The sequence below is a fragment of the Natator depressus genome, chromosome 6 (assembly GCF_965152275.1).
Source record: "Natator depressus isolate rNatDep1 chromosome 6, rNatDep2.hap1, whole genome shotgun sequence".
NCBI classification, from domain to species: domain Eukaryota; kingdom Metazoa; phylum Chordata; order Testudines; family Cheloniidae; genus Natator; species Natator depressus.
The window spans coordinates 103293429-103317417 of record NC_134239.1 but is presented as its reverse complement, the minus strand read 5'-3'; the positions used below and the strand labels follow the sequence as shown (position 1 = coordinate 103317417).

At 41.1% G+C, this 23989-nt stretch overlaps 1 protein-coding gene across 2 annotated transcripts in view; it reads right to left on the bottom strand.

Moving 5' to 3' along the window:
* Nucleotides 1-16610, bottom strand: part of PPP4R4 (protein phosphatase 4 regulatory subunit 4) — a 117421-nt gene extending 100811 nt beyond the window's left edge. For both annotated transcript variants that reach the window (XM_074956169.1, XM_074956170.1), the window contains exons 1-2: nt 16122-16610; nt 15559-15632 (exon numbers count right to left, since the gene is read on the bottom strand). In XM_074956169.1, coding sequence (XP_074812270.1) covers nt 15559-15632; nt 16122-16211 — 164 coding nt within the window. In that variant the 5' untranslated portion in view covers nt 16212-16610. The remainder of the gene's footprint in view (nt 1-15558; nt 15633-16121) is intronic.
* Between the last annotated feature and the right edge of the window lie 7379 nt (nt 16611-23989).

Here is a 23989-nt window from a genome sequence, read left to right as displayed (position 1 = left end):
CCAATGAGGAGACAAGATACTTTCAAAGCTGGAGGCAGGGGAACAAAGGGTCTGTCTGTCTGTGTGATGCTTTTGCCAGGACGGGATCAGGAATGCTCCTCAGAACTTCTGTTAAGTTAGTAAGTAATTTAGCTAGAAATGCATTAGATTTCCTTTTGTTAAATGGCTGGTAAAATAGGTTGTGCTGAATGGAACATATATTCCTGTTTTTGTGTCTTTCTGTAACTTAAGGTTTTGCATAGAGGGATTCTCTATGTTTTTAGTCTGATTACCCTGGAAGGTATTTACCATCCTGATTTTACAGAGGTGATTCTTTTACTTTTCTTTAATTAAAATTCTTCTTTTAAGATCCTGATTGCTTTTTCATTGTTCTTAAGATCCAAGGGTTTGGGTCTGTGTTCACCTATACAAATTGGTGAGGATTTTTTCAAGCCTTCCCCAGGAAAGGGGGTGTAGGGCTTGGGGGGAAGACGTATCCAAGTGGGCTCTTTCCCTGTTCTTTGTTTAACACACTTGGTGGTGGCAGCATACGGTTCAAGGACAAGGCAAAGTTTGTACCTTGAGGAAGAATAAGCCTAGGGGGTCTTTCATGCAGGTCCCCACATCTGTACCCTAGAGTTCAGAGTGGGGAAGGAACCTTGACAGAGTGTGACATTTTGCAGTGGAAAGAATAAATAAAGCATAGACAGTAATCTCACGCACATATACTAAAATTAGATGGACATCTTCTTTAAAATGATTGCATCTTTCCTTTGGATGCATCATGATTAAGTTCAGTGAACCAGATCCTCAGCTGGGTGCAACTCCATTGATTTCAATGGAGTTATGCCAGTTTAAACCACCTGAAGATCTGGCCCACATATTCAGTGTGCTAATATCAACATCTGTCTTTAGGAAAAAAAATAGCATTGAGAAAAAAGAAAGAATCTAGTAAAACAGCCACTGGGACAGCACAATGATATATATTCAGGACTGAGAAATGCTGTAATGCAGAATACTTGTATTTGGGATCTGACTTGGCTTGCTTGCCGGTGGACTTTCTGAGGCAGAATTTAACTTAGAAGTGACATAGTGTACTTAGTGGTCTAGTCTTACTCAATGCATAGAGAGCTCCAGAGTTCCATGTGTGCACTGAAGAGACCTTCATTTATTTATAGAATATTTATTTATTTGTGCTGTTGCAGCCATGAGACTTGACAGAAAGGGTTCTCCACACTGTCCTATAACCAGCATTTTGTAGATACTGCTTTGAACAGCATCAGCTTAACCAAACTCACTAGCAGAGGGAAGTGGTCAGGTGACAGAGAGAAAGAAAAAACAACAATTAAGCAGTAGTGAGTGAAAGAACAGAGTTCAGGAAAAGAACATTAATATTCTCTGTAGTGGGCTTAAAGAGCCTGAGTAATAGGATAACGATGGATTCTTTGCCCTTACAAAACATCATTCATCAAAGATCTGAACGAATTTTAATAGTATGAAGAAAACTTCCCAATACCATTATAAGGAAGATCATCATCCCCATTTTACAGACAGGTAAATCAAGGCAAAGAGAAGGTTTGTAATTTACCCAAGATCAGAGAGAGATACAGTGAAAGAGCAAGGAATAAAATCCAGGAATCTTAATTACCACTCTCTTGCCCTAACAACTAACTACTCTTAGAACACCTCATTTCAAATGGCAGAAATGTTAAGAGATAAAAGTGCAAGAACCATATTATGTCTGCCCCTAGTAATGTGTCCCATGCCTAAATCCACCTGATATTCCATTATGAAATCATGTTATACGTGTTGTTTTCTTGTAAAATACTATAAACATGTGATGTCTAAAAACTTGCAGTGCACCTTTAAAAAGAAGTTACAGTTAGGTTTTTAATCTGGAGATAAAGATAATGTGAGATGCATACCATATAGTTGCACATTAAAGTGCATACTAAAAACACAGAATAGATTAAAACCCCTATTTAAATTGTCATCTTCCTTTTCTCTGTTATGTTTTTATTTAGCATAGACTCTGCTTGATCAAGTCCAAAAAAAATCCCAACCGAAACCACAAAAAACAGATATCCCTGCCCTGAAGATTTTATAATCTAAATAACTCTTCCAGCTCCTGCGTTCCCTAATCCAAAATGAGCTATTTAATAAAGTTACAGGAAGGGTACTACTATTTATGGTTATTAATAGAAACATTCACATATTTCCCATATTGTGGCACTTCTGCCTCTCTTGGAGGGATGTTTGCTTAAGTTAGCTGAAGACACACCAGGAGATATGTTCTTTTTTCATAAACCAGATTCCTAGAACTCTTTCTATGTAAATCCTTAAGATTTAAACATTTGAAGTATTTTTTATATATTTTTTTCCTATCTTGACAAGGTGGGTTTTTAAGATGCACCCCCAGAGTTCGCTTTTTTTCCTGAAAAAGAATCTGAGCTGGAGTTTATTCCTCACCAGGTTAAATCCACAAAAGAAAACTTTCCAATATGCCAGAGCTATTGTTGGTATAGGTGTATCATCTATGCTTACTTGAAGATTTTCCTCTGGAAAAAACCATGACTGTTTCTCAGTAAATATTCAGGTGACATATAGAATGATTAGATCTAAAGCCACTAGCCAGAGTGGTTACAAGTCACCTGTTTTCTGAACTTGTCCTATAGTGTCCCAAGGAGACACAACAAGTATTACATTACCATTGGTCCAAGCACACTCAGGCCAGACAACTGTGGTCAACTAACACTAACTATCATTCTTTCGAACATGAAAGGAACAAAACAGTAATTTTAACTTGGACTAGAAGTGAATACTCACTACATTTACAGCTGCTATAGTTCCCCCCGCCCCCCTCCCAAATTAGTGCATCTCTAGTCAAAAAAACAACAACAAAAATACCCAAAAACCTTTATGACATGCTTCTGAGCAAAGAGGAACTGGGGAAAAGTCTGGGAAGCATATCCATTCTGAGATGGGTCGCTTGACTACAAAAGTAAATGAGAAACAGACTTCACTGAAAGAAAAATGGCTACAGAGACTAATTTGCAAAACAAGAACAAGTGATCTACCTGAAGTAGCAGATCCATGAGAGTGGGGTGGAGAAGAAGACAGAAGGATGGATAAAGAATGCCTCTCCTTCCCTATTCCCCATTCCCCCCCAAAAAAATAATCAGCTGGGAAAGGAGAATGAGATTACAGCCCTCTGAGGGTGCAGTCAATGCTCCCTAGTTTTTGCAAGTTATTTGGATTCCATAGTGATGGGCACCTAAGATTACATAACTCAAAGAAAAGAAAGTGAAAGAAAAGGTCTGCACAAGTGCAAACACTTTCCTAGCTAAACTAAAAACAAAACTGGAAGTTTCGTTACAAGATATCTAGTAATAGTCTTTATCCTCAACCCAGACCTCCTCCAAGTAAGTACAGCTCCATTCATGTGAATTAGTTTGCATCAGGCTTGAATCTGATGTTCCATGCCCTCTAGCTAGAAAGAAGAGTAAAAGTTAGAGATGAACAAAGAGCATTATACATTACTTTTTAATTTTAGTATTAAATCCACACTGTGCCATGTTCCTATGAACACTCACGGTGTGGCTTTCACAGATTCTAAGGCGAGAAGGGACCATTGTGATCATCTAGTCCAACCTCCTGCAGAGCACAGATCATACAACTTCCCCAAAATAATTCCTAGAGTATACCTTTTAGAAAAACATCCAATCTTGATTTAAAAATTGTCAGTAATGGAGAATCCATCATGATATTTGTTAAATTGTTCCAATGGTTGATTACTTTCATCGTTAAAAACATAGGCCTTATTTCCACTTACTTCCAGCCATTGCATTATTATACCTTTATCTGCTAGACTGAAGAGCCCATTATCAAATATATGTTCCCCATGTAGGTACTTATAGATTGTGATCAAGTCACCCCTTAACCTTCTCTTTGTTAAGCTAAACAGATTGAGTTCCTTGAGTCTATTACCATAAGGCATATTTTCCAATCCTTTTGCAGTGATGCAATGACTAAGGAACAGTATTCATTGTCAAGAATCAGAGGGGTAGTTGTGTTAGTCTGTAACCACAAAAACGACAAGGAGTCCAGTGGCACCTTAAAGACTAACAGATTTATTTAGGCATAAGTTTTCGTGGGTAAAAAAACACTTCTACAGATCCATGGAGTGAAAATTACAGATACAAGCATAAATATACTGGCACATGAAGAGAAGGGAGTTACCTTACAAGTGGCGAACCAGTGATGACAAGGCCAATTCAGTCAGGGTGGATGTGGTCTACTCCCAATAACTGATGAGGAGGTGTCAATACCAAGAGAGGGAAAATTGCTTTTGTTGTGAGCCAGACACTCCCAGTTCCTATTCTAGCCCAAATTAACGGTGATAAATTTGCAAATGAATTGCAGCTCTGCAGTTTATCTTTGAAGTCCATTTATGAAGTTTTTTTGTTGCAGGATGGCTACTTTTAAATATGTTATTGAATGTCCAGGGAGATTGAAGTGTTCTCCTACTGGCTTTTATATGTTACCGTTCCTGATGTTTGATTTGTGTCCATTTATTCTTTTAGGAAGAGACTGTCCGGTTTGGCCAATGTACATGGCAGAGGGGCACTGCTGGCACATGATGTGTCACAGATGTTATATGCATTGTTTTTACTTATCTGTGTCCTGTCATAATGTAATAGCAAATATTTACATTATAACTATCCCATAACTAAATACCATCAGACGTCAAAGAAGCCTTGTGAATGTTAATGAAGGACTTTATCAGAAAAAGTCTTAATTCCAAAGCAAATGGCCATCACTCATAAAGTGCACTCCTCGCTCACCATTACCAAAGGAAAAGTCCACATGGGTAGAGAAAGACTGTCAGCTTGTTTTCTGTGAGAAGAAGCTATAAGAAGGGATTCAAAGAAAGATCCTTCATCTCTCAACTGTTTGGACTCTTACAGGGAAGTGTACCAGATGTAAAGCGGAGATCCCCAGAGACAACCTGGATACCCTGTAAAGACTTTGGGGAAACGGACAGATGACATCACTGCCATCATTTGGAATTACAAACTGTGATTCACCTGTACATATATTTCATCTGCTTTAACCTCTCAATCACTCTCATTTACTTCTCTTAGCTAATAAATCTTTAATTAGTTTACTAGTGTTGTCTGGTATAAGATCTGGAGTACCAATTGATCTGGGGTAAGTGACTGGTCTCTTGGGACTGGGAGAAACATGATGTGGTGTAATTTTTGGCTTAAGTTATTTTATCACAAAGTCCAGTTTCTCTGGATGGCAAGATAGGATGGACAGTCTAAGGGGACAGTCTGTGATACCATGGTAAGAATGGTATAGTGATTCAGAACTTTCACATTTGGTGCTGGCTTGGTGAAATCTAATTATAGGACACACCATCAGTTTGGGGTATGTGCCCTGTTTCAGAAAGTCTGCCCTGAGGTAGGCACTCACAATTGTGAGCCACTCCACTCAGTGTAACAATATTAGCTGTTGTTAATCACCAAATGTTTAGACCTGTATGCCAGGACAGCACAGAGGGGCTAAACATGAAAGGAGACAGGGACTAAACACTAGTAAACAGAGAAATAGAGAGATTTAATTTAATTTAAGATTCTTCATTAATTGGCCTTTCTTAAGACAGCTCGTTAAATAGCTTCTTCTAAAGTAAATGATGGAGGTATTTTTTTCAATTTCATGCAATTTTAGTTAACATTGCTTACCTTGCACACCTATAAACTTTCTGGTTATTAATAATTAACCAACATGATCCACCTATCTTTAAACAATTATTTTGCTTACCCATAAATAGCCTTATTAGCTATGAGATACTATGACTGGTTTCTCAATAATTTTGGAAAATAAGACCTTGGTTTCAATTTACCAAGAAAGAAGTGCCCCACCAAAAGCAGGCCCACTCTCAAAGGTGTAATCCATGTGAAAAAGCTCTCTGCAGAAAAGCACAGAAAAGAGATTGTAACTGAAGTAACTAGTCATTTGTGTTCTGTCATTTATGTTGTTTAATGTTTGTTTTTCTTTCTTTAATAATAATAATAAAACAGCCAAAACAGTAATTATTTTATTTGCTTTCAATCATAATATCCCCTAAACACAGAGGATGGGGTGGAGATTAAAGATTATCTAGGCATGGCCCAGCACCTAAGCAAATACTTTGCCTCAGTTTTTAATGAGGCTAATGAAAAGCATAGGGGTAGTGGCAAGGTGGCTAATGGTAACGAGGATATGGGGATAAAAATTACCACATGCAAGATGGAAGTCAAAATCAAACAGTTTAATGGGACTAAATCAGGGGGCCTGGATAATCTCCATCCAAGAATATTAAAGGAACTGGTACATGAAATTGCAAGCCCAATAGCAAGGATTTTTAATGAATCTGTAAACTCGGGGGTTGTACCCTATGACTGGAGAATTGCCAATATAGTTCCTATGCTTAAGAAAGGGAAAAAATGTGATCCAGGAAACTACAGGTCTGTTAGTTTGACCTCTATTGTATGAAAGGTCTTGGAACAAATTTTGAAAGAGAAAGTAGTGAACAGTAATCGAGATAAAATACAACATGGTTTTACAAAAGGTAGATCATGCCAGACCAACCTGATTTTCTTCTTTGAGAACATAACTGAGTTTTTAGACAAAGGAAATGCAGTAGATCTCATCTACCTGGATTTCAGTTCCATATGGGAAATTATTAGTTAAATTGGAAAAAATGGAAATTAATATGAGAATCGAAAGGTGATACGGAATTAGTTAAAGGGGAGATTACAATGGGTCATACTGAAAGGTGAATTGTCAGGCTGGAGAGAGGTTACTAGTCGAATTCCTCAAGAACCAGTCTTGGGACCAATCTTATTTACCATTGTCATTAATGACCCTGGCACAAAAAGTGGGAGTGTGCTAATAAAATCTGCGGATGACACAAAGTTGAGAGGTATAGCTAATAAGGAGGAGGATCGGAATATCATACAAGAAGAACTGGATGACCTTGTAAACTGGAGTAGTAGAAATGGGATGAAATTTAATAGTGCGAAGTGCAAGGTCATGCATTTAGGGACGAACAACAAGATTTTTTTCTATAAACTGGGAACTTATCAGTTGGGAGCGACAGGAGAGGAGAAAGACCTGGGTGTATTGGTTGATCACAGGATGACTATGTGATGTGGCCGTGAAAAAGCCTAGTGCTGTCCCCTAGGATGCATCAGGCAAGGTATTTCAGTAGAGACAGGGAAGTGCTAGTAACCTTATACAAGGCACTGGTGAGGCCTCATCTGAAATACCATGTGCAATTCCGGTCTCCCATGTTTAAGAAAGATTAATTCAAAGCAGAAAAGGTGCGGAGAAGGGCTACTAGGATGATCCAAGGAATGGAAAAACTAACTTATGAGAGGAGACTCAAAGAACTTGGCTTGTTTAGCCTAACCTAAAGAAGGATGAGATGAAATATGTTTGCTCTCTATAAATACTTAAAAGGGATAAATACCAGGGAAGGAGTATGTGACACTACACCCCATATTCTTCATAGAGATATGGTTATGATATGATTATGGCATAACTAAGATGTATTTAAGCAAGATGGGTCATACGAGATATCATTGGAAAGGTTATGATTTATTGAATATGATTATCCTATTTGTATGCATGTATCATTTTTGTATCTGAAGTTAGGAATATGCATCTATTACAAATGTGTGTTTACACTGGGAACGCCCACTAGACAGAATGAAATCAGTCTGGATAGCCAGTTGGGAAGGGCCATTGGGGAAAACAATTGATCATTGAAGATGCTAATCTCCCACCAGGAAGTCTTCCTGGGGACGCTACTAACAGCCTCTGAGTTATGACTGCAGAGACATATGACCAAGTCACGTGGTACTGGACTCTATGATAATATGAGTATTTTTCCACTGACTGGGGGTGGGAATCACACTGGGAGACAAAGGATTCCAGCCATATGTAAAAACTAGTTAAGGTAGGGGATTGACATCATCGTGGTTCGTTCTTCATTGACTCACCACCCAAAAAAGAGGACTGTGGGAAACACCTGAGAAGAAAAAGACTGGACTAGGGGAGAAGGGCTGAGCCCAGATGAGAGGGTTGTCTCACCTGTGAAAGGAATGTCTGGAGATTTAAGCTGCAAGCCAGTGCAGCTCGCCTTCAAGAATCTCTGCAATCTACCTAAAACAACATTTAGGGAAAGAATTTTCTACTTATAACCTGTTTCTTTAGTATACTAAGCTTAGATTGCATGTTTGTTTTATTTGCTAGGTAATCTGCTTTGATCCGTTTGCTATCCCTTACAATCACTTAAAAACTATCTTTTGTAGTTAATAAACTTGTTTTGTTTTTTTCTAAAACCAGTGTGTGTGGAAATCATAACTTGGGGCAGAAAGCTGTGTATATCCCTCTCCACATTGAGAGAAGGGGGCAAATTTCATGAGCTTATGCTGTACAGGTCTCTGTATAATGCAAGACAGTACAATTTTGGGTTTACCCTCTAGAGGGGTGTGTGCACTTGAGTACTGGGCAATTCCTTAGCTGAGTTGTCCCAGGCAGAGCTGATCTCGGCATCTGTGTGCATAGCTGCAGCTGGATGTGCCCTTACCTGTATGAGTCTGGTAAAGTGCAGTCTGAACCTGGGAAAGGCTTTGACAAGCTGCATATTAGTACAGTGTAAAGGGAACCCAGGCTGGTGGGTCAGGTGGGCTCAGTGGTACCCCAGTTCCAAGTGGCACCCAGGGAGGGGGGCAGGAGAAACCCATCACAGACAGGAGTTATTTAAGTTAAGCACTAATGTATACACAAGAACAAATGGCTATAGACTGGCCATCAACAACTTCGGGCTTGAAATTAAGGAAAGGTTTCTAACTATCAGAGGAGTGAAGTTCTGGAACAGCCTTCCAAGGGAAGCAGTGGGGCTAAAATACCTAACTGGCTTCAAGACTGAGCTTGATTAGTTTATGGGGAGAATGGTATGAAGGGACTGCCTACGATGGCAGTGGCCCATTGGCATCTGCCAGTAACAAAAATCCCCAGTGGCTGGAGATGGGACACTAGATGGGGAGGCTCTCAGTTACTACAGAAAATTATTTCCCAGTTATCTGCCTGGTGGGTCATGCCCACATGCTCAGGGTCTAACTGATTCCCATATTTGGGGTCGGGAAGGAATTTCCCCCAGGTCAGATTGGCAGAGACCCTAGGGGGTTTTCGCCTTCCTTTGCAAAACGGGGCACAGATCACTTGCAGGTTTAAACTAGTGGAAATAGTGAATTCTCTGCAACTTGAAGTCTCTATTTTGAGGTCTTCGGTAACTCAGAGGTTAGGAATCTATTTCAGGAGTGGGTGAGTGAGATTCTGTGGCCAGCAATGTGCAGGAGGTCAGACTAGATGATCATGATGATTCCTTCTGACCTTAAAGTCTATGAGTCTAAGATATGTAAAAGACAGCCTGTGATTAGAAGAATGGGAGTCACATTCCTAAATTGTCAGTAAGAGAGACAATTAGTAAGAGCTGGCCTATCGTTTCTTGTTTCTCTAGACTAAATATTTTTAGTATTTTGGGGTGAGGGTATAAAATTACTTGACATTCAACACAATTTAAAATTACTCCTTGTACCCCACAGCTAGCATTCAATGGCAAATAAAGGTGTGTTCTTAAAATGATATTTTTATGGAAGATACAGCAGAGTTATTTACAGTGAGAGCAGTGATTTCATAAACTCTGGTGGACATGACAGCCATGAGAAAGCAAGTTTTAATAAATTGAGACTTTTGACTCAGTAGTCCCATATTTCCAAAGACTGGCAAGGCTAAGTACTGAAGAACATAGGCTAGGTCTCAGACTGGCAAGTTCTATCCGAAGCCTGATATGGAAAAGCGAGTATGTCTTGAAAGAGCTCTGAAATGTAAATTTAGAATGCCACTAAAATGTTAACTTTGGGAAATAACATCGCAGAGTTTTACACATTTCTAGTGCTCCCATCACAGTGGTATCTAGATGCCAAGTTCTTTTTCTACCTTCCATTCAATATGTTATTTGTACAAGTCTTCCTTTGAGGGAATAACCATATCTTTGGCTAAAGATGTCACTGCAGCATTAATTTTTTTATCTGAAGCTCTTTTATCTCTCAAGCCTGGAAAGCTTCTCTCTCTCAAGGGGGATAGTGGCGTACAGAGCAGCTACTGCCCCAACTTCCCCACTCCATCTCACCAGTTTCTGATTGTACAAAAGGCCATCCAATATCTGTGAGTGCAGGGGGAGTCCGCAACAATTTTACCTCTTCCCTGTCCTCAGGGTTAAGAGGCTTCTCAGGAGCACGGTGCTACCCTCCGCTCTGTATAGCTGAGTCACTCTCAACTACCTTTTAAAGTTCAGATATGACAAACATTTAATTACCTTTGACTTTTTACAGACTCATTTGTTGCATTTAAAATATTTTAAAGTAGTCAATATAAGCAAAGATAATATTTTCACAGAACTGAATTTAATAAAAAGTTACTTAGCACTAACTTGTAAAAAAGTTCTTTTTGGATTTTTTGCTTCACTAACTTCTTATCAGTGAATTTATTTGCATAACAGAAACAATGTCAGACAACTAATTTATGCAAATGTATGCAAATAAATGGATCAATAATGCAATTTCAATATAATTTAAATTGCAGTTTACAAAATAAGAACAAAAAGCTGTGAGGCTACAATCACAAGCATGCTTAAGAACATAAAAGAGGAGTGAAGAGAAAGAAGGTCATGTTTGTAATGTTAATATTTGCAGCTTAATGATGTAGATAACAGAATATTTTGCTACACTGCAGAATCCAACAACTGGATATTTCAAAATCCTGTGTAGGCACATGGCCACAAAATGTGAAGTCTATGTTTTGAAGCAGTTTTACCAGCTCTCATAATTTCATTGCAAGTCTTGCAATATTTGAGGTTATCTTATAGCTCCAGCTCCTGGAGTTGTACACTTAAATGAGAATCTCGACTCTCATTTAAAACAAAAAGTAAGGTGCTAGCCCTCACAGTTGCAGAGGAGCCCTAAAAGCTGAAAAGCCAGAAGGCAAACAAAATACCCAAGATTTATTATTAGTAAAATCTCATGATTTTTGAATTGCTTGAGGTTCGCAACAATGTAAATTTATAAAAGTTCACTAAAGTTTGCAAATACACCAGTTGATGTAAGATGTCTGCTATAAGAGTGTTTTTGTAGCTATTGTGCTTATAAACATGCTAAGGTTCTAAGAGTTTCATTCTTTCATATCTACAGGTTTTACTTAGTCTACAATAATCTTCTGTGTTAAATGCTTTGCAAAAATATAGTGATTTTTTTAAAACTGTGAGACAAGATGCCGCCTATTACAAAGCATGTTCCCAAAAGGGTGAATAATTGAACCTTCTAACTTAATAACATATTTTTCCTCTGTCGTTTTCAATACAACAGAAATAGTAAGTCCTGGAAGCTTTCAAAAGTAAACAAGCATAAAGAAACAAACTGGAGTAGCTGAATACAATACTATACATGCAGTAAAGTAAGACCACTAGGGAAATTTATCACAGAAGGCTTCAGAAAATAATCGAAGAACAGTGTGCATGCCAGTGATAGACACTATCCCAATACAAAATCAAGTATCTTTGCAACAAACAAAATGTATCTTTTAAGAGTCATAATCCATCACAGCATATCACGCTGACCCAATATGGTCTCATTGTTTAGCTGGGCTCTCTTGTCTGTCTATATTCATCTGTTGTCTCTTGTCTCAAACTTAGATTGTAAGCTCCTTAGGGCAGGCACAGTCTTTTTGTTCTGTGTTTGTACAGCACCTAGCACAAGGGGGTCTTGGTCCATGTTTAGGGCTTCTAACTGCTACAATAATACAAATAATAAATAATAATTATCATAATTTTGCTATTGGCATTATGCCCCAAAGGAATTAAGGATATTACTTAGCTGCCGACACCTCCATGAGACAGACAAGTTTTATTTTCCCCATTTTACAGGTGTCCAAATTTAGATTGAGGAGTTAAATGACTTGCTCAAGGTCACAGAGAGAATCGGTGTCAGAAGTTATTACAATTAACGACTTCCTGATTTGGAGCCACATGATCATTCCACTAGACCATCCTGCCTTTCAATGATTGTTCTAAAAATACAAGTTTAACACCGGTTATTCAAATCCAGTTCTCCAAAACACTGATTATCTGAAATTATAAAACATCCCCTTAACACCAGAATTTCATTTTTCAAAATTTGACTGTTCTCAAAAGTCACTTGGGTAGGGGACGATTTACCTGCAAATATATATATATAAATTTAGAGCACGAGTTTTCCCTTTGTAGAAACAATGTAGACAAGACAATCAAAGTTACAAAAAAAAAAAAAACCCAGTATTGTTGAGTCAACAAAACAAAAATCTGTTCACAGGCAGTGATCAAACTGTAATTGAAATAAAACAATATCCTCATCAAAGTTTCCACAGTATGCATCCGATGAAGTGAGCTGTAGCTCATGAAAGCTCATGCTCAAATAAATTGGTTAGTCTCTAAGGTGCCACAAGTACTCCTTTTCTTTTTGCGAATACAGACTAACACGGCTGTTACTCTGAAACCTCTCATGAAAGTAATACATCACCAAAAGCAGATCAGTGTTATTTGAATTGCAGTAGCACCCAAAGGCTCCAATCAAGGATTGGGGCTCCAGTATATTATGCACTATACACACACACACATACACAATCAGTGCTTAAAGTGGCCTGAAAAAGAAGTGTGTGGAGTGTCTCATTACCCACACATCTACTCATGCTCCCTGCCTAGCAATTAATTGCTCCCCAAAAATTAATCCTGCCCTTTAGATTCCACCATCAGTTCTGCACTTCAGACCCACATTAATGTTACCCCTATCAGTTCTGCCTAAAATATTAAGAGAGCAAGTACAAGCAAGACTTGAAAAATAGGCACTGACTGTTAAGACTGATAAGAAAGAGGAGGAATTAAGAGTATGGGCGGAAATTCAATAGCAGAAAATAAAGTAATTCATGCATCAAAAATCTCAGACAACTAAAATGTTACTGCTGTTCTCCACAAGAAAGGTGACAACATCTAACTGCAGACTAGTGATTCAGTAGCAAAGGACTTGAGAAAAATAACTCTGAGCACAACAAAAATTACATTAGCATCTAGGAAATAATATAAAAAATATTGTTTGTTTTGTTTTAAGAGACAAAGGTATGTTGTAATGTGAGGACTCAGACAGGACTCTCGCTTTCAGGTGCTTTTTATTATTATTAAATATTTATATTGCTGCAACATCTAAATGCCTCAGGCAGGATCGGAGCCCTATTGTGCTAGGTGTTGTACAAACACATTACTACTTTAAAAAGAAAAAGGAGTACTTGTGGCACCTTAGAGACTAACAAATTTATTTGAGCATAAGCTTTCGTGAGCTACAGCAAGCTTATGCTCAAATAAATTTGTTAGTCTCTAAGGTGCCACAAGTACTCCTTTTCTTTTTGCGGATACAGACTAACATGGTTGCTACTCTGAAACCTGTCATTACTACTTTAATGACCAAGAACTACTCACTTTAGTAAAGTTAAGCATCCATGTATGTGTTTGCTGGATCAGGGCCCTAAGAAGATCAGTTAACAATAGGAAAGATAGAGCAAGGGGGATACGATATACACACACACACACACACACACATAAAAATGGAATTTCTTAAATTATTATAAACAGACAAAGCATCAACTATCTCCATCTGGAACTCAACCTAGTCATCACTAAATTGATTAATTTTTCATAGGTATCAATGCCTATGCACAAGGACCAGCACGGAAGAAGGTATATAGACCTCTGGGTGAGAAGCGAACATCACTGGCAAAGAGGAATAGGTGGGAAGGCGGGGGGGCAATGTGATATAATAGATAAGAATACTGGAGACAAAAATACATCATTGTGTGATATAAAGAGGATACGACTTCTGCTACAGGCGGGGTGCCATTCCAGCTCCTTTTTTCCCCACTTATAGCCCAACCAGCATGAGAGAGGAAATTTCCTCCATGCTATCAAATGACAAAAGCTTCCACTGGATTAACATATATACCCCAAACAGTTTTATCACAATGAGAAACCATTTAATAAAAAAGCTTATCAAGTATAGATGAAAGTTACTTTCAACAATATAAGGACTACAATTAGATAGACGTGCAAACATCTTTGCAAGGCAAAAAAGTATGTCCCTGGACAGCTGTGCAGTCACAGAGAAAGGAGAAAAGAAAGTCAAGAAGAGTCCAAGGCCAGGTTGAAAAGCAACTAGTAAAATGAAAGATATGAAAATGAGCCTCCTTCTTATCCTTTAGCCAGACAGTGTTCCAATAATGACATATTGTTGGAAACATGATCTTTAATCAGGAAAGAAAGAAAGAAATTTGCCATCATGCAGAAAAGAAACTACTGATTGTTATGAGATAATGACCTAAAACACTGTATAACTACAAACTAGAGCTCTGATCCCTATTCTCTTGTACAGTACTTCCATTGGAGTCAACAGGACTAGTCATATAATTGCATTAGTAAACGTTGCAAGATCAGATCTTTAATGATTAGAACATTCAAAATTAAAAAAATAAGCCACAGCTAAAATTTATTACCAAAAGTACAGCAGATGGCCAAAACTGCAGGCCTACCAATAGTGCCAAGCAGTCCAGACCAAAAAAAATTTAGGGAACTGAAAAATATGCTGAAAAATTTGAAGACAAGCATGGATTCAGAGAGCACTAAAGATAGCCGACAGATAAATTGGAAGGAAACTAGCAGCTGGCTCTCCAATTACTGAGTATTGTACAAAAGTATATAGTCAAATCAAAATCCTTCAGAACACTTATCCCCTCAAAGATGACATCTGCAGTACAGTCAAAAGAGATCTGGGTTTGAAACAATTATAATTTAAAACAATTAAGTAACAGTAACTATACACTTTAGGGAACTGGAAGAGGAGGGTAAAATGAGAAACAAGAGCATGGTTAAATATTAAAATAATCTGTTACACAGTATTTTCTTAGGACAGTGAGACTGATCTCTCAAACAGTTCGCCTCTTTATACTGCCCAGAATCATGCAATAAACTCAAACAGCTCTGTTCCATGTCTGCATAATCATTGCTCATGCTATAGAGTGAATATGAAGTTAGTCACTGATGGCTCCCTTTAATACCAACACTCAGCTCAAAACCAATTACAAGGCAAAAAAAAATATGAAGTACAACTCATTAATGGAGAGGGCCATCTCAGGAACTTACTCAGCAAATAAACACTTGTAGGTCTATAGGGGTATACTATTGAATGCCACTTTGTGTAGGTTTAACAAAATGATTGGGTAACACACCTATTTTATCTTGCCTCTATTTGTGATCATTCAAACAGTAAGAAGAATAAAACCAAGAAACCTTAGAGACAGAAATCACAAGGTAAAAGGAATAGGGAACTAAAATAAAAACTGGATGTTGTCAATATGGACAGCAACATTTCACAACAATATTTTGGGACATACCTGAGTAGATATACAGCCCTTTCAATATCATTGAGTTCTTCATCAACTGTCAATCTCTCTATTTCTTCTGGTGTCTACCAAGTGTGAAATACAAAATATGATTTTACTGTTTCCCTGTTTTATTTGTCTTATAACAACCCTTTCTCCCAACCCCCAGAGATAATTACATGGTTAATAGGAGTTTAACCCTTAAAATCTCAAATAAGGCTTCAAATTCAGTCAGATAAATCTTTAGCCAGAAATATGTTAGTGACTCTAATAACGTTCTATTCTAACAGTTATTCTTATAATAAATATTTCATGCATATTTATAATTAACATAAGACATATAAAAGTTACTGTAAACATCAACTACGTTTTCTCTATTTTTTCCCACTTACGTTTTTGTTTATACCTAGACACATTAAGGCTCTATTAAACAGAATTCAAGGATGTTAATTTCACCACAACTGAAATTTTTTAAAAAAATAAGGTGCTGCCAGAGCAGCCAGCTATGCACAAATACAAGCCTGAAATAATTCCAGCTGGATTTTAAAGCATCACTCTGGTTTTAAAGTATATACCTTTAAACTCCTGCGCACCGGCCTTTCTATAATAGTAAGTTCCTGCAGGTCTTCTATGTACCCAAATAAATTGTTCTGACTAAAATCCATTTTGAAGGAGACGATTAAAGGATGCAAGTAATAACTACAGCCCCTGGCAAACCATGATCCATCCAAGCCTCATATTGCATTCAGTAGGAGAGGAGTCCACGCAACACCCCCTTCCCCCGATGCACTTGAGCGTAGAGCAGCGACTGCCTCTTCCTCATAGGAAGCTGCTGAGCCCACACCACCCAGGAGGGGCCTCAGCAAACACAATGCGGCACCAGCACAACCTACTGCTGCTTCTCTATGAGCATCACTCCAACGCAACACAGCCTCCTGGAAGGAAACTTTCCCCAGCTGCCTTACTTCCCTTAGTCCCTCCAGCGTTTGCAGCGAGCGGCAGGCACCAGCATTCCCACCCTTCGCTCCGCGTGCCCTGCTGTAGGTTGAAGGGGGGGGGGGCGGTTGCTTCGACTTTCTCCTCCACGCAGAAGCGATGCTCTTCTCTTCAGGCTGGGGGGGCCGGGCGGGAGGAAGCAAGCTATGTCGGGGGCGGCGGTCCCTCTCCTCCAGCAGGCAGCAGCCGTGGGTGTCGCCCCCTCAAGGGATCGGGTTGAAGGGCGCAGTTGTTTGTGGAGCTTCCACGTAAATGGGGCAGATGAGGGCAAGTCCCCTAAGCGGGTGGGTTGGGGGGCAGTTGGTCCTTCTGCCGCACGCCCCCCGAGAGCGGCGGATGGGGGGCAGCTCCTCCAAGAGGAGGTGTTGGCGGGCACGGTTAGGCCCCGCTCCCCTTGCGCATCCCCGGAGCCCCGGGTCGTTATTCGCCAGGGTAGGTCACCAGTGAGGGGGATGCGGTGCCATCGTCCCGGGACGGCCTTCGGGCAGGACAGCGGCTTTCCAGGCGCCGGGAGGCGCTCCCTTCTCCGGCGAGGCCCCCGCGAAGCGCAGAGCCGCCACTCAACGACCGAGAGCAGGGCAGGAGCCGCCCCCAGCACCGCGGAGCTGGTCGCCGGGGCAACGCGCCGCTACAGCAGCCTTCGCGGGGCAAAAGAGTTGCTCGAACGCGGCAATATCCGAACGCGCTGGGGAGATACGAGGGGGGCGCCGGCACTACCCTGCCGCAGCTCACCCCGGAATGGGGGGTGGAGGGGCGAGCTTGATCTCCAGGAGAGAGGCGACCCCCGCCGGCCAGGAGCGGGGCTCACGCTGGTCTCACACAGCCCTGTGTCAAGGCTCTCCTCACACCCGATGGCAGGGCTCTCGTCTGTCAGGGCTCGCCTCCATACAACCCACACCGGATGACGGGGCTCTCCCCAATCGCACACCCACGCACCCCTGTGTCCGGGTTCGTCTCCCTCACAAAGACACAGACCAGTGTCGGAGCTCTCTCCGCCATCTCATATTCACACACACACAGTGTCGCAGCTCTTTCCTCCTTCGGTCCCATCCTCCTTCCCCCCCCCCGCGCTTTGTCAAAGTTCTCCCCCCCCGCCCCCCAAGAAAAATGTCAGGGCTCTTTCCTCCTCCCATTCCCCCCCCCACACACACAATGTCAGGGCTCTCACCTCCATCACACACCCCACAACCACACAAATAATGTCAGAGCTCTCCACCATCACACACCCCTATTTCACGGCTCTCCTCCAGGTCACCCCCCCCCCATATCCAGTGCCATGTCACACCCCCCTCATATCCATCTCTCTTTCACATACACACACACAGTTTGAGAGGGCTCTCCTCCATCACACACACACGTCAGGCTCTCTTCCCACACACACACTTACGCATACTACACATCAGGGCTCTCTCCTCCAACACATGCACACACGCATAGAGCATCAAGGCTTATATTATAGATCCTTCCACCACCAGCAACAGGACTCCTGTCCCCAATGGCAGGGCTCTGATCCATCATACCCCTCAATGTTAGTACCCCTCAATCACACACCTAGTGTCCCATGCTCTGGGGTCCCTAAATCTTAGACTGCCAGAAGCTGGGGCAGGACCATAGGGACTGGATTACTCAATAAATTTCCCTGTTCAGTTCATTCCCTCTGAAGCATCTAGCACCAGCCACTGTTGAAAGACAGGATACTAAGCTAGCTGGACCATTGTCTGACCCAGTATGGCCATTCTTATGTTCAGCGTCAGGGTGTTCCTCACAAGTAGGGCTCTGTGTCTGTCACAGAGGTCGCGGAAGTCACAGAATCTGTCACTTCCGTGACCTCCGTGACTTCTGCAGGGCCAGTCTGGCTGACTCCAGGGCCGCCCAAGCAGCTGGCCCAGTGGACAGCCACACCAGCTGCTGCTCTGGCAGCCCCCGGCAGCAGTCTCTGGCCAGCCAGCCAGAGCAGCTGCGGTCCACTGGCCCGGGCAGAGGTCCCCAACCAGCTGGCCTGCTGACCAGAGTAGCCGCGGTCTACTGGCCTGGGCAGCTGGTGCCCTGGATGCCCCTCGCCCCCAGCAACACCCCTCCCAGACATCCCCCAGCAGTGGCCCCAGTGCCCCCCCCCCCCGATTTTATCACAGGTATTTTTAATATAAATCATGTACAGGTCACGGTCCATGAATTTTTGTTTATTGCCCATGTCCAGTCCATGACTTTTACTAAAAATTCCTGTGACTAAGTCATAGCCTTATTCATAAGCCCTCTTCCTCCTATATCAGGGCTGTCCTTCCATCCCACACTGGAGAGTCCCAGTAAAAAGCCCAATGTCTGGTCTATTTCAAAATAGACCTTTTTGAGTGAGATCAGATTTTCAGAAATGTTTGTGAAAGAGTGTCATGAAATATACAGCAAATTCCTTTTATGCTAGAAGCTTTTAAATGCTCCCTTAAAATTAATCTCCAGTCAAGGGATTTATCTTCAGATAAACGGGACTTGGCACCAGGTCTGCAATGGAGAATGGAAGGGATCTCCAGTAATAATACCTTTTACTATTCAGCTCCTTATTTAATTTTTTTCCCCCTTGGCTCTGGTTAGATACTGTTCATACTTAATCATACAATAATAAGACAGAGTTTATTATTGTACTGTTTGATTTTTATAAGTACTCTCAACTTACAGTAAAATTTATCATTCTGCCTGACAGATACATATTTGGGTGGAGGGAAAGAATATTCAGCGTTATTTTGAAATAATAGCATCCTGTTTTTAGATATGGCTGATGGGCAAATTGCCAAACTGTCAGAGCTCTCTCCTCCATCACACTCACAGAAGATTGCAAATCTATCTTTTGTAGTTAATAAAACTTGTTTTTGTTTTCTCTAAAACCAGTTTGTGGAATTCATAACTGGAGGGCAAAAGCTGTGCATATCTTTCTCCACAGTGAGGGAGGGGGCAAATTTCACGAGCTTATGCTGTATAGTTCTACGTGCAGTGCAAGACGGTACAATTTTGAGTTTACACTCCAGAGGGGGTATGCACTTGAGTGCTGGGAAATTCCTTAGCTGAGCCTTCCCATGCAGCAGAGCTGATCTCAGCATCTGTATGTATAGCTGCAGGTGGGTGTGTCCCTACCTGTATGTGTGCTGGTAAAGTGCAGTCTGAAGCCTGAGGGAGGGCTTGGCTGGCTTGCCTCAGCAATACAGTGTAACAGGAATCCAGGCTGGTGGGTCAGGCAGGCTCAGTGGTACCCCAGTTCCAAGTGGCACCCCGGAGGAACCCATCACATGATCTAGACATAGACAACACAATGAAATTCAACAAAGACACCTATAAAGTGCTACACTTAGGGAAGAAAAACCAAAATATTTTTGATGTTTTCTACATTTTTAAATATATTGATTTCAATTACAACACAGAATACAACAGCACTCACTTTATATTTATTTTTATTACAAATATTTGTACTCTAAAAACCAAAATAAATAGTATTTTTCAATTCATCTCATACAATACTGTAGTGCAATCTCTTTATCATGAAAGTTGAACTTACAAATGTAGAGTTATGTACAAAAAATAACTGCAGTCAAAAATAAAACAATGTAAGACTTTAGAGCCTACAAGTCCACACAGTCCTACTTCTTGTTCAGCCAATCGCTCAGACAAACAAGTTTGTTTACATTTGCAGGAGATAGTGCTGCCCTCTTCTTGTTTACAATGTCACCTGAAAGTGAGAACAGGCATTCGCATGGCACTGTTGTAGCTGGCGTCACAAGTTATTTACGTGCCAGATTCGCTAAAGATTCATACGTGCCTTCATGCTTCAGCCACCATTCCAGAGGACATTCGTCCATGCTGATGATGGGTTCTGCTCAATAACAATCCAAAGCAGTGTAGAAAAACGTATGTTCATTTTCATCATCTGAGTCAGATGCCACCAGCAGAAAGTTGATTTTCTTTTTTTGGTGGTTTGGGTTCTGTAGTTTCCACATCAGAGTTTTGCTCTCTTAAGACTTCTGAAAGCATGCTCCACACCTCATCCCTCTAAGATTTTGGACAGGACTTCAGATTCTTAAACCTTGGGTCGAGTGCTGTAGCTATTCTTAGAAATCTCACATTGGTATCTTCTGTGCATTTTGTCAAATCTGCTGTGAAAGTGTTCTTAAAACCAACATGTAGTGGGTCATCACCTGAGACTGCTATAACATGAAATATATGGCAGAATGCAGGTAGAACAGAACAAGAGACATACAATTCTCCGCCAAGGAGTTCAGTCACAAATTTAATTAAAGCATTATTTTTTTAACGAGCATCATCTGTATGAAAGCATGTCCTCTGGAATGGTGTCTAAAGCATGAAGGGGCATACGACTGTTTAGCATATCTGGAACGTAAATACCTTGCAATGCCGGCTACAGAAGTGTCATAGGAACTCCTGTTCTCACTTTCATCTGACACTGTAAATAGAACCAGGCAGCTGTATCTCCCATATATGTAAACAAACTAGTTTGTGTTAGCAATTGGCTGAACAAGAAGTAGGACTGAGTGGATTTGTAGGCTCTAAAGTTTTACATTGTTTTGTTTTTGAGTGCAGTTATATAACAAAAAGAATCTACATTTGTAATTTACATTTTCATGATAAAAAGAGATTGCACTACAGTGCTTGTATGAGGTGAATTGAAAAATACACTTTTATCATTTTTACAATGCAAATATTTGAAATAAGAAATAATTATATAAAGTGAGCACTGTACAGTTTGTATTCTGTGTTGTAATATAAATCAACATGTTTGAAAATGTAGAAAAACATCCAAAATATTAAATAAATTTCAATTGGTATTCTATTGTTTAACAGTGCGATTCATTTTTTTTAATCACAATTAATTTTTTTGAGTTAATCGTGTGAGTTAACTGAGATTAATTGACAGCCCTAATTTTCATGAATGACTTTGACACAAAAAGTGAGAGTTGGCTAATAAAATCTGCAGATGACACAAAGTTAGGAGGTATTGCAAATACTGAGGAGGACCAGAATATCATACGAGAAGATTTGGACAACCTTGAAAACTGGAGTAATATAAATGGGATGAATTTAACAGTGCAGTTATGCATTGTGGGTCTTAACAAGAGATTTTGCTATAAGCTATGGACTTATCGGTTGGAAGCCACAGAGGAGGAGAAAGATGTTGGTGTATTGGTCTATTGCAGGGTGACTATGAGCCACCAGTGTGATGCGGCTGTGAAAAAAAGGCTAATACAATCCTAGGAAGCACTAAGTGAGTTATTTCCAGTAGAGATAGGGAAGTGTTATTACCATTATACAAGACACTGCTGAGACCTCAGCTGGAACACTGTGTAATTCTGGTCTCCCATGTTCAAGAAAGATTAATTCAAACTGAAACAGGTGCAGAAAAGGGCTACTAGGATGATCAGAGTAATAAAGATCCTGTCTTATGAGAGGAGACTTAAGGAGATTGTCTTGTTTAGCCTAGCAAAATGAAGGCTGAGGGGAGATATGATTGCTCTCTATAAATATATCAGAGGGATAAACACCAGGGACAGAAAGGAGTTAATTATGTTAAGAACAAATGTTGGCACAAGAACAAATTAATATAAACTGGCCATCAACAACCTTAAGCTTGAAATTGGATGAAGGTTTCTAACCGTCAGAGGAATGAAGTTCTGGAACAGCCTTCCAAGGGGAGTAGTGAGGTCAAAAACCTAACTTGTTTCAAGACAGAGTTTGATAAGTTTATGGAGGGGATGGTATGAAGAGGTTGCCTACAATGGTATGTGGCCCTTCTGCACCTGCTATTAGCAAATATCTCCAATGACCTGATGGGGGCACTAGATGGTGAGGGCGGAGTTACCACAAAGAATTCTTTCCCAGATGTCTGGCTGGTGGGTCTTGCCCACATGTTTAGGGTCCAACTGATAGGATTGGAAAGGAATTTTTTCCCAGGACCAGGGGTGAAAGTAAGGCATTACGGGCTGGTACAGCGTACTGGTAAATAGTGGCCGCCGGTACTGGCCCGTACAGCTGACTTTAAAGTGCTGCTGCGGGGCTGCCAACAGGGGAGTGCAAAAGGGCAGCGACGTTAAAGCAGTGCTGTGGCAACGCTTTAAGCAGGGTCCTTACAGCACTGCCATGGCCCTTTTGCCCCACCTTGGCCGCCGACGGGGGTGGGGCAAAAGGAGCAGCTGCTCCAGGGCTGGCAATTTAAAAGGGCCCCGGGCTATGGCTGCCACTACCGCAGCAGCAGCTAATGCCCCAGGCCCTTTAAATCACTGCTGGAGCCCTGGGTGGCGTGGGCCAGGCAGCGTGGATGGGCTGGCTGGGGGATGCTGATTCCCCCCAATCTAGCCCCTTCCACCCGAGGCCCCGCCCCTTCTGGGTTGTGGGGTGGAGCCAGCCCCCTACCAGTAAGATTCAATTTTACTTTCACCCCTGCCCAGGTCAAATTGGCAGAGACCCTGGGCGGGTTTTGCCTTCCTTTACAGCAAGGATCAGCAACCTTTGGCACGCAGCCCAACAGGGAAATCCACTGGTGGGCCGGGACTGTTTGTTTACCTGGAGCGTCTGTAGGTTCAGCTGATCGCAGCTCCCACTGGCTGCGGTTCGCCGTTCCAAGCCAATGGGGGCTGCGGGAAGCGGTGCGGGCTGAGGGATGTGCTGGCCGCCGCTTCGTGCAGCCCCCATTGGCCTGGAACGGCGAACCGTAGCCAGCGGGAGCTGTGATCGGCAGAACCTGCGGACGCTGCAGGTAAACAAACTATCACGGCCTGCCAGCGGATTTCCCTGATGGGCCGTGTGCCAAAGGTTGCCGATCCCTGCTCTACAGCATGGGGCCTGGGTCACTTGCTGGTTTAAACTAAAGTAAATGCTGCATTCGCTTTAACTTAAAGTCTTTAAATTAAGATTTGAAGACATCAGGAACTCAGCTGGAGGTTGTGGTCCTATTGCAGGTGTGAGTGTGTGAGGTTTTGTGACCTGCAATATGCAGGTCAGACTAGAGGATCATGATGGTCCCTTTTGGCCTTAAAGTCTATCAGTCTCAGTTACAGAAAAATGTCTTTTAAAAATTATTTTCATATGATAAAATGTGTTTTATATACAGTTGATAGGGATAGGATATGTATCGAGGGCAAGATTCTGCATACACTTACTACTGGGTGCAATACTTGCTAAACTGATTAGTCCCATTGACTTCAGTGTAACTGTCTTCACAATTATAAAGAATTCATATGATCCAAACAGCCAATGGCGATAGGAATGAAAAACATTTTTTAAAATATTGCACAAAGGTCTACCTACCAACAATTGAATGGATGATAATACTTTACTATTACTTTGAAAACAAAGATACAATCTGCTAGATTTTGTTTAATATAAGAAAAGTTTGACAATAATTCCCAAGAATCTATTGGTGTTTTATGTTCAAATAAGTGTGAAGGCGTGT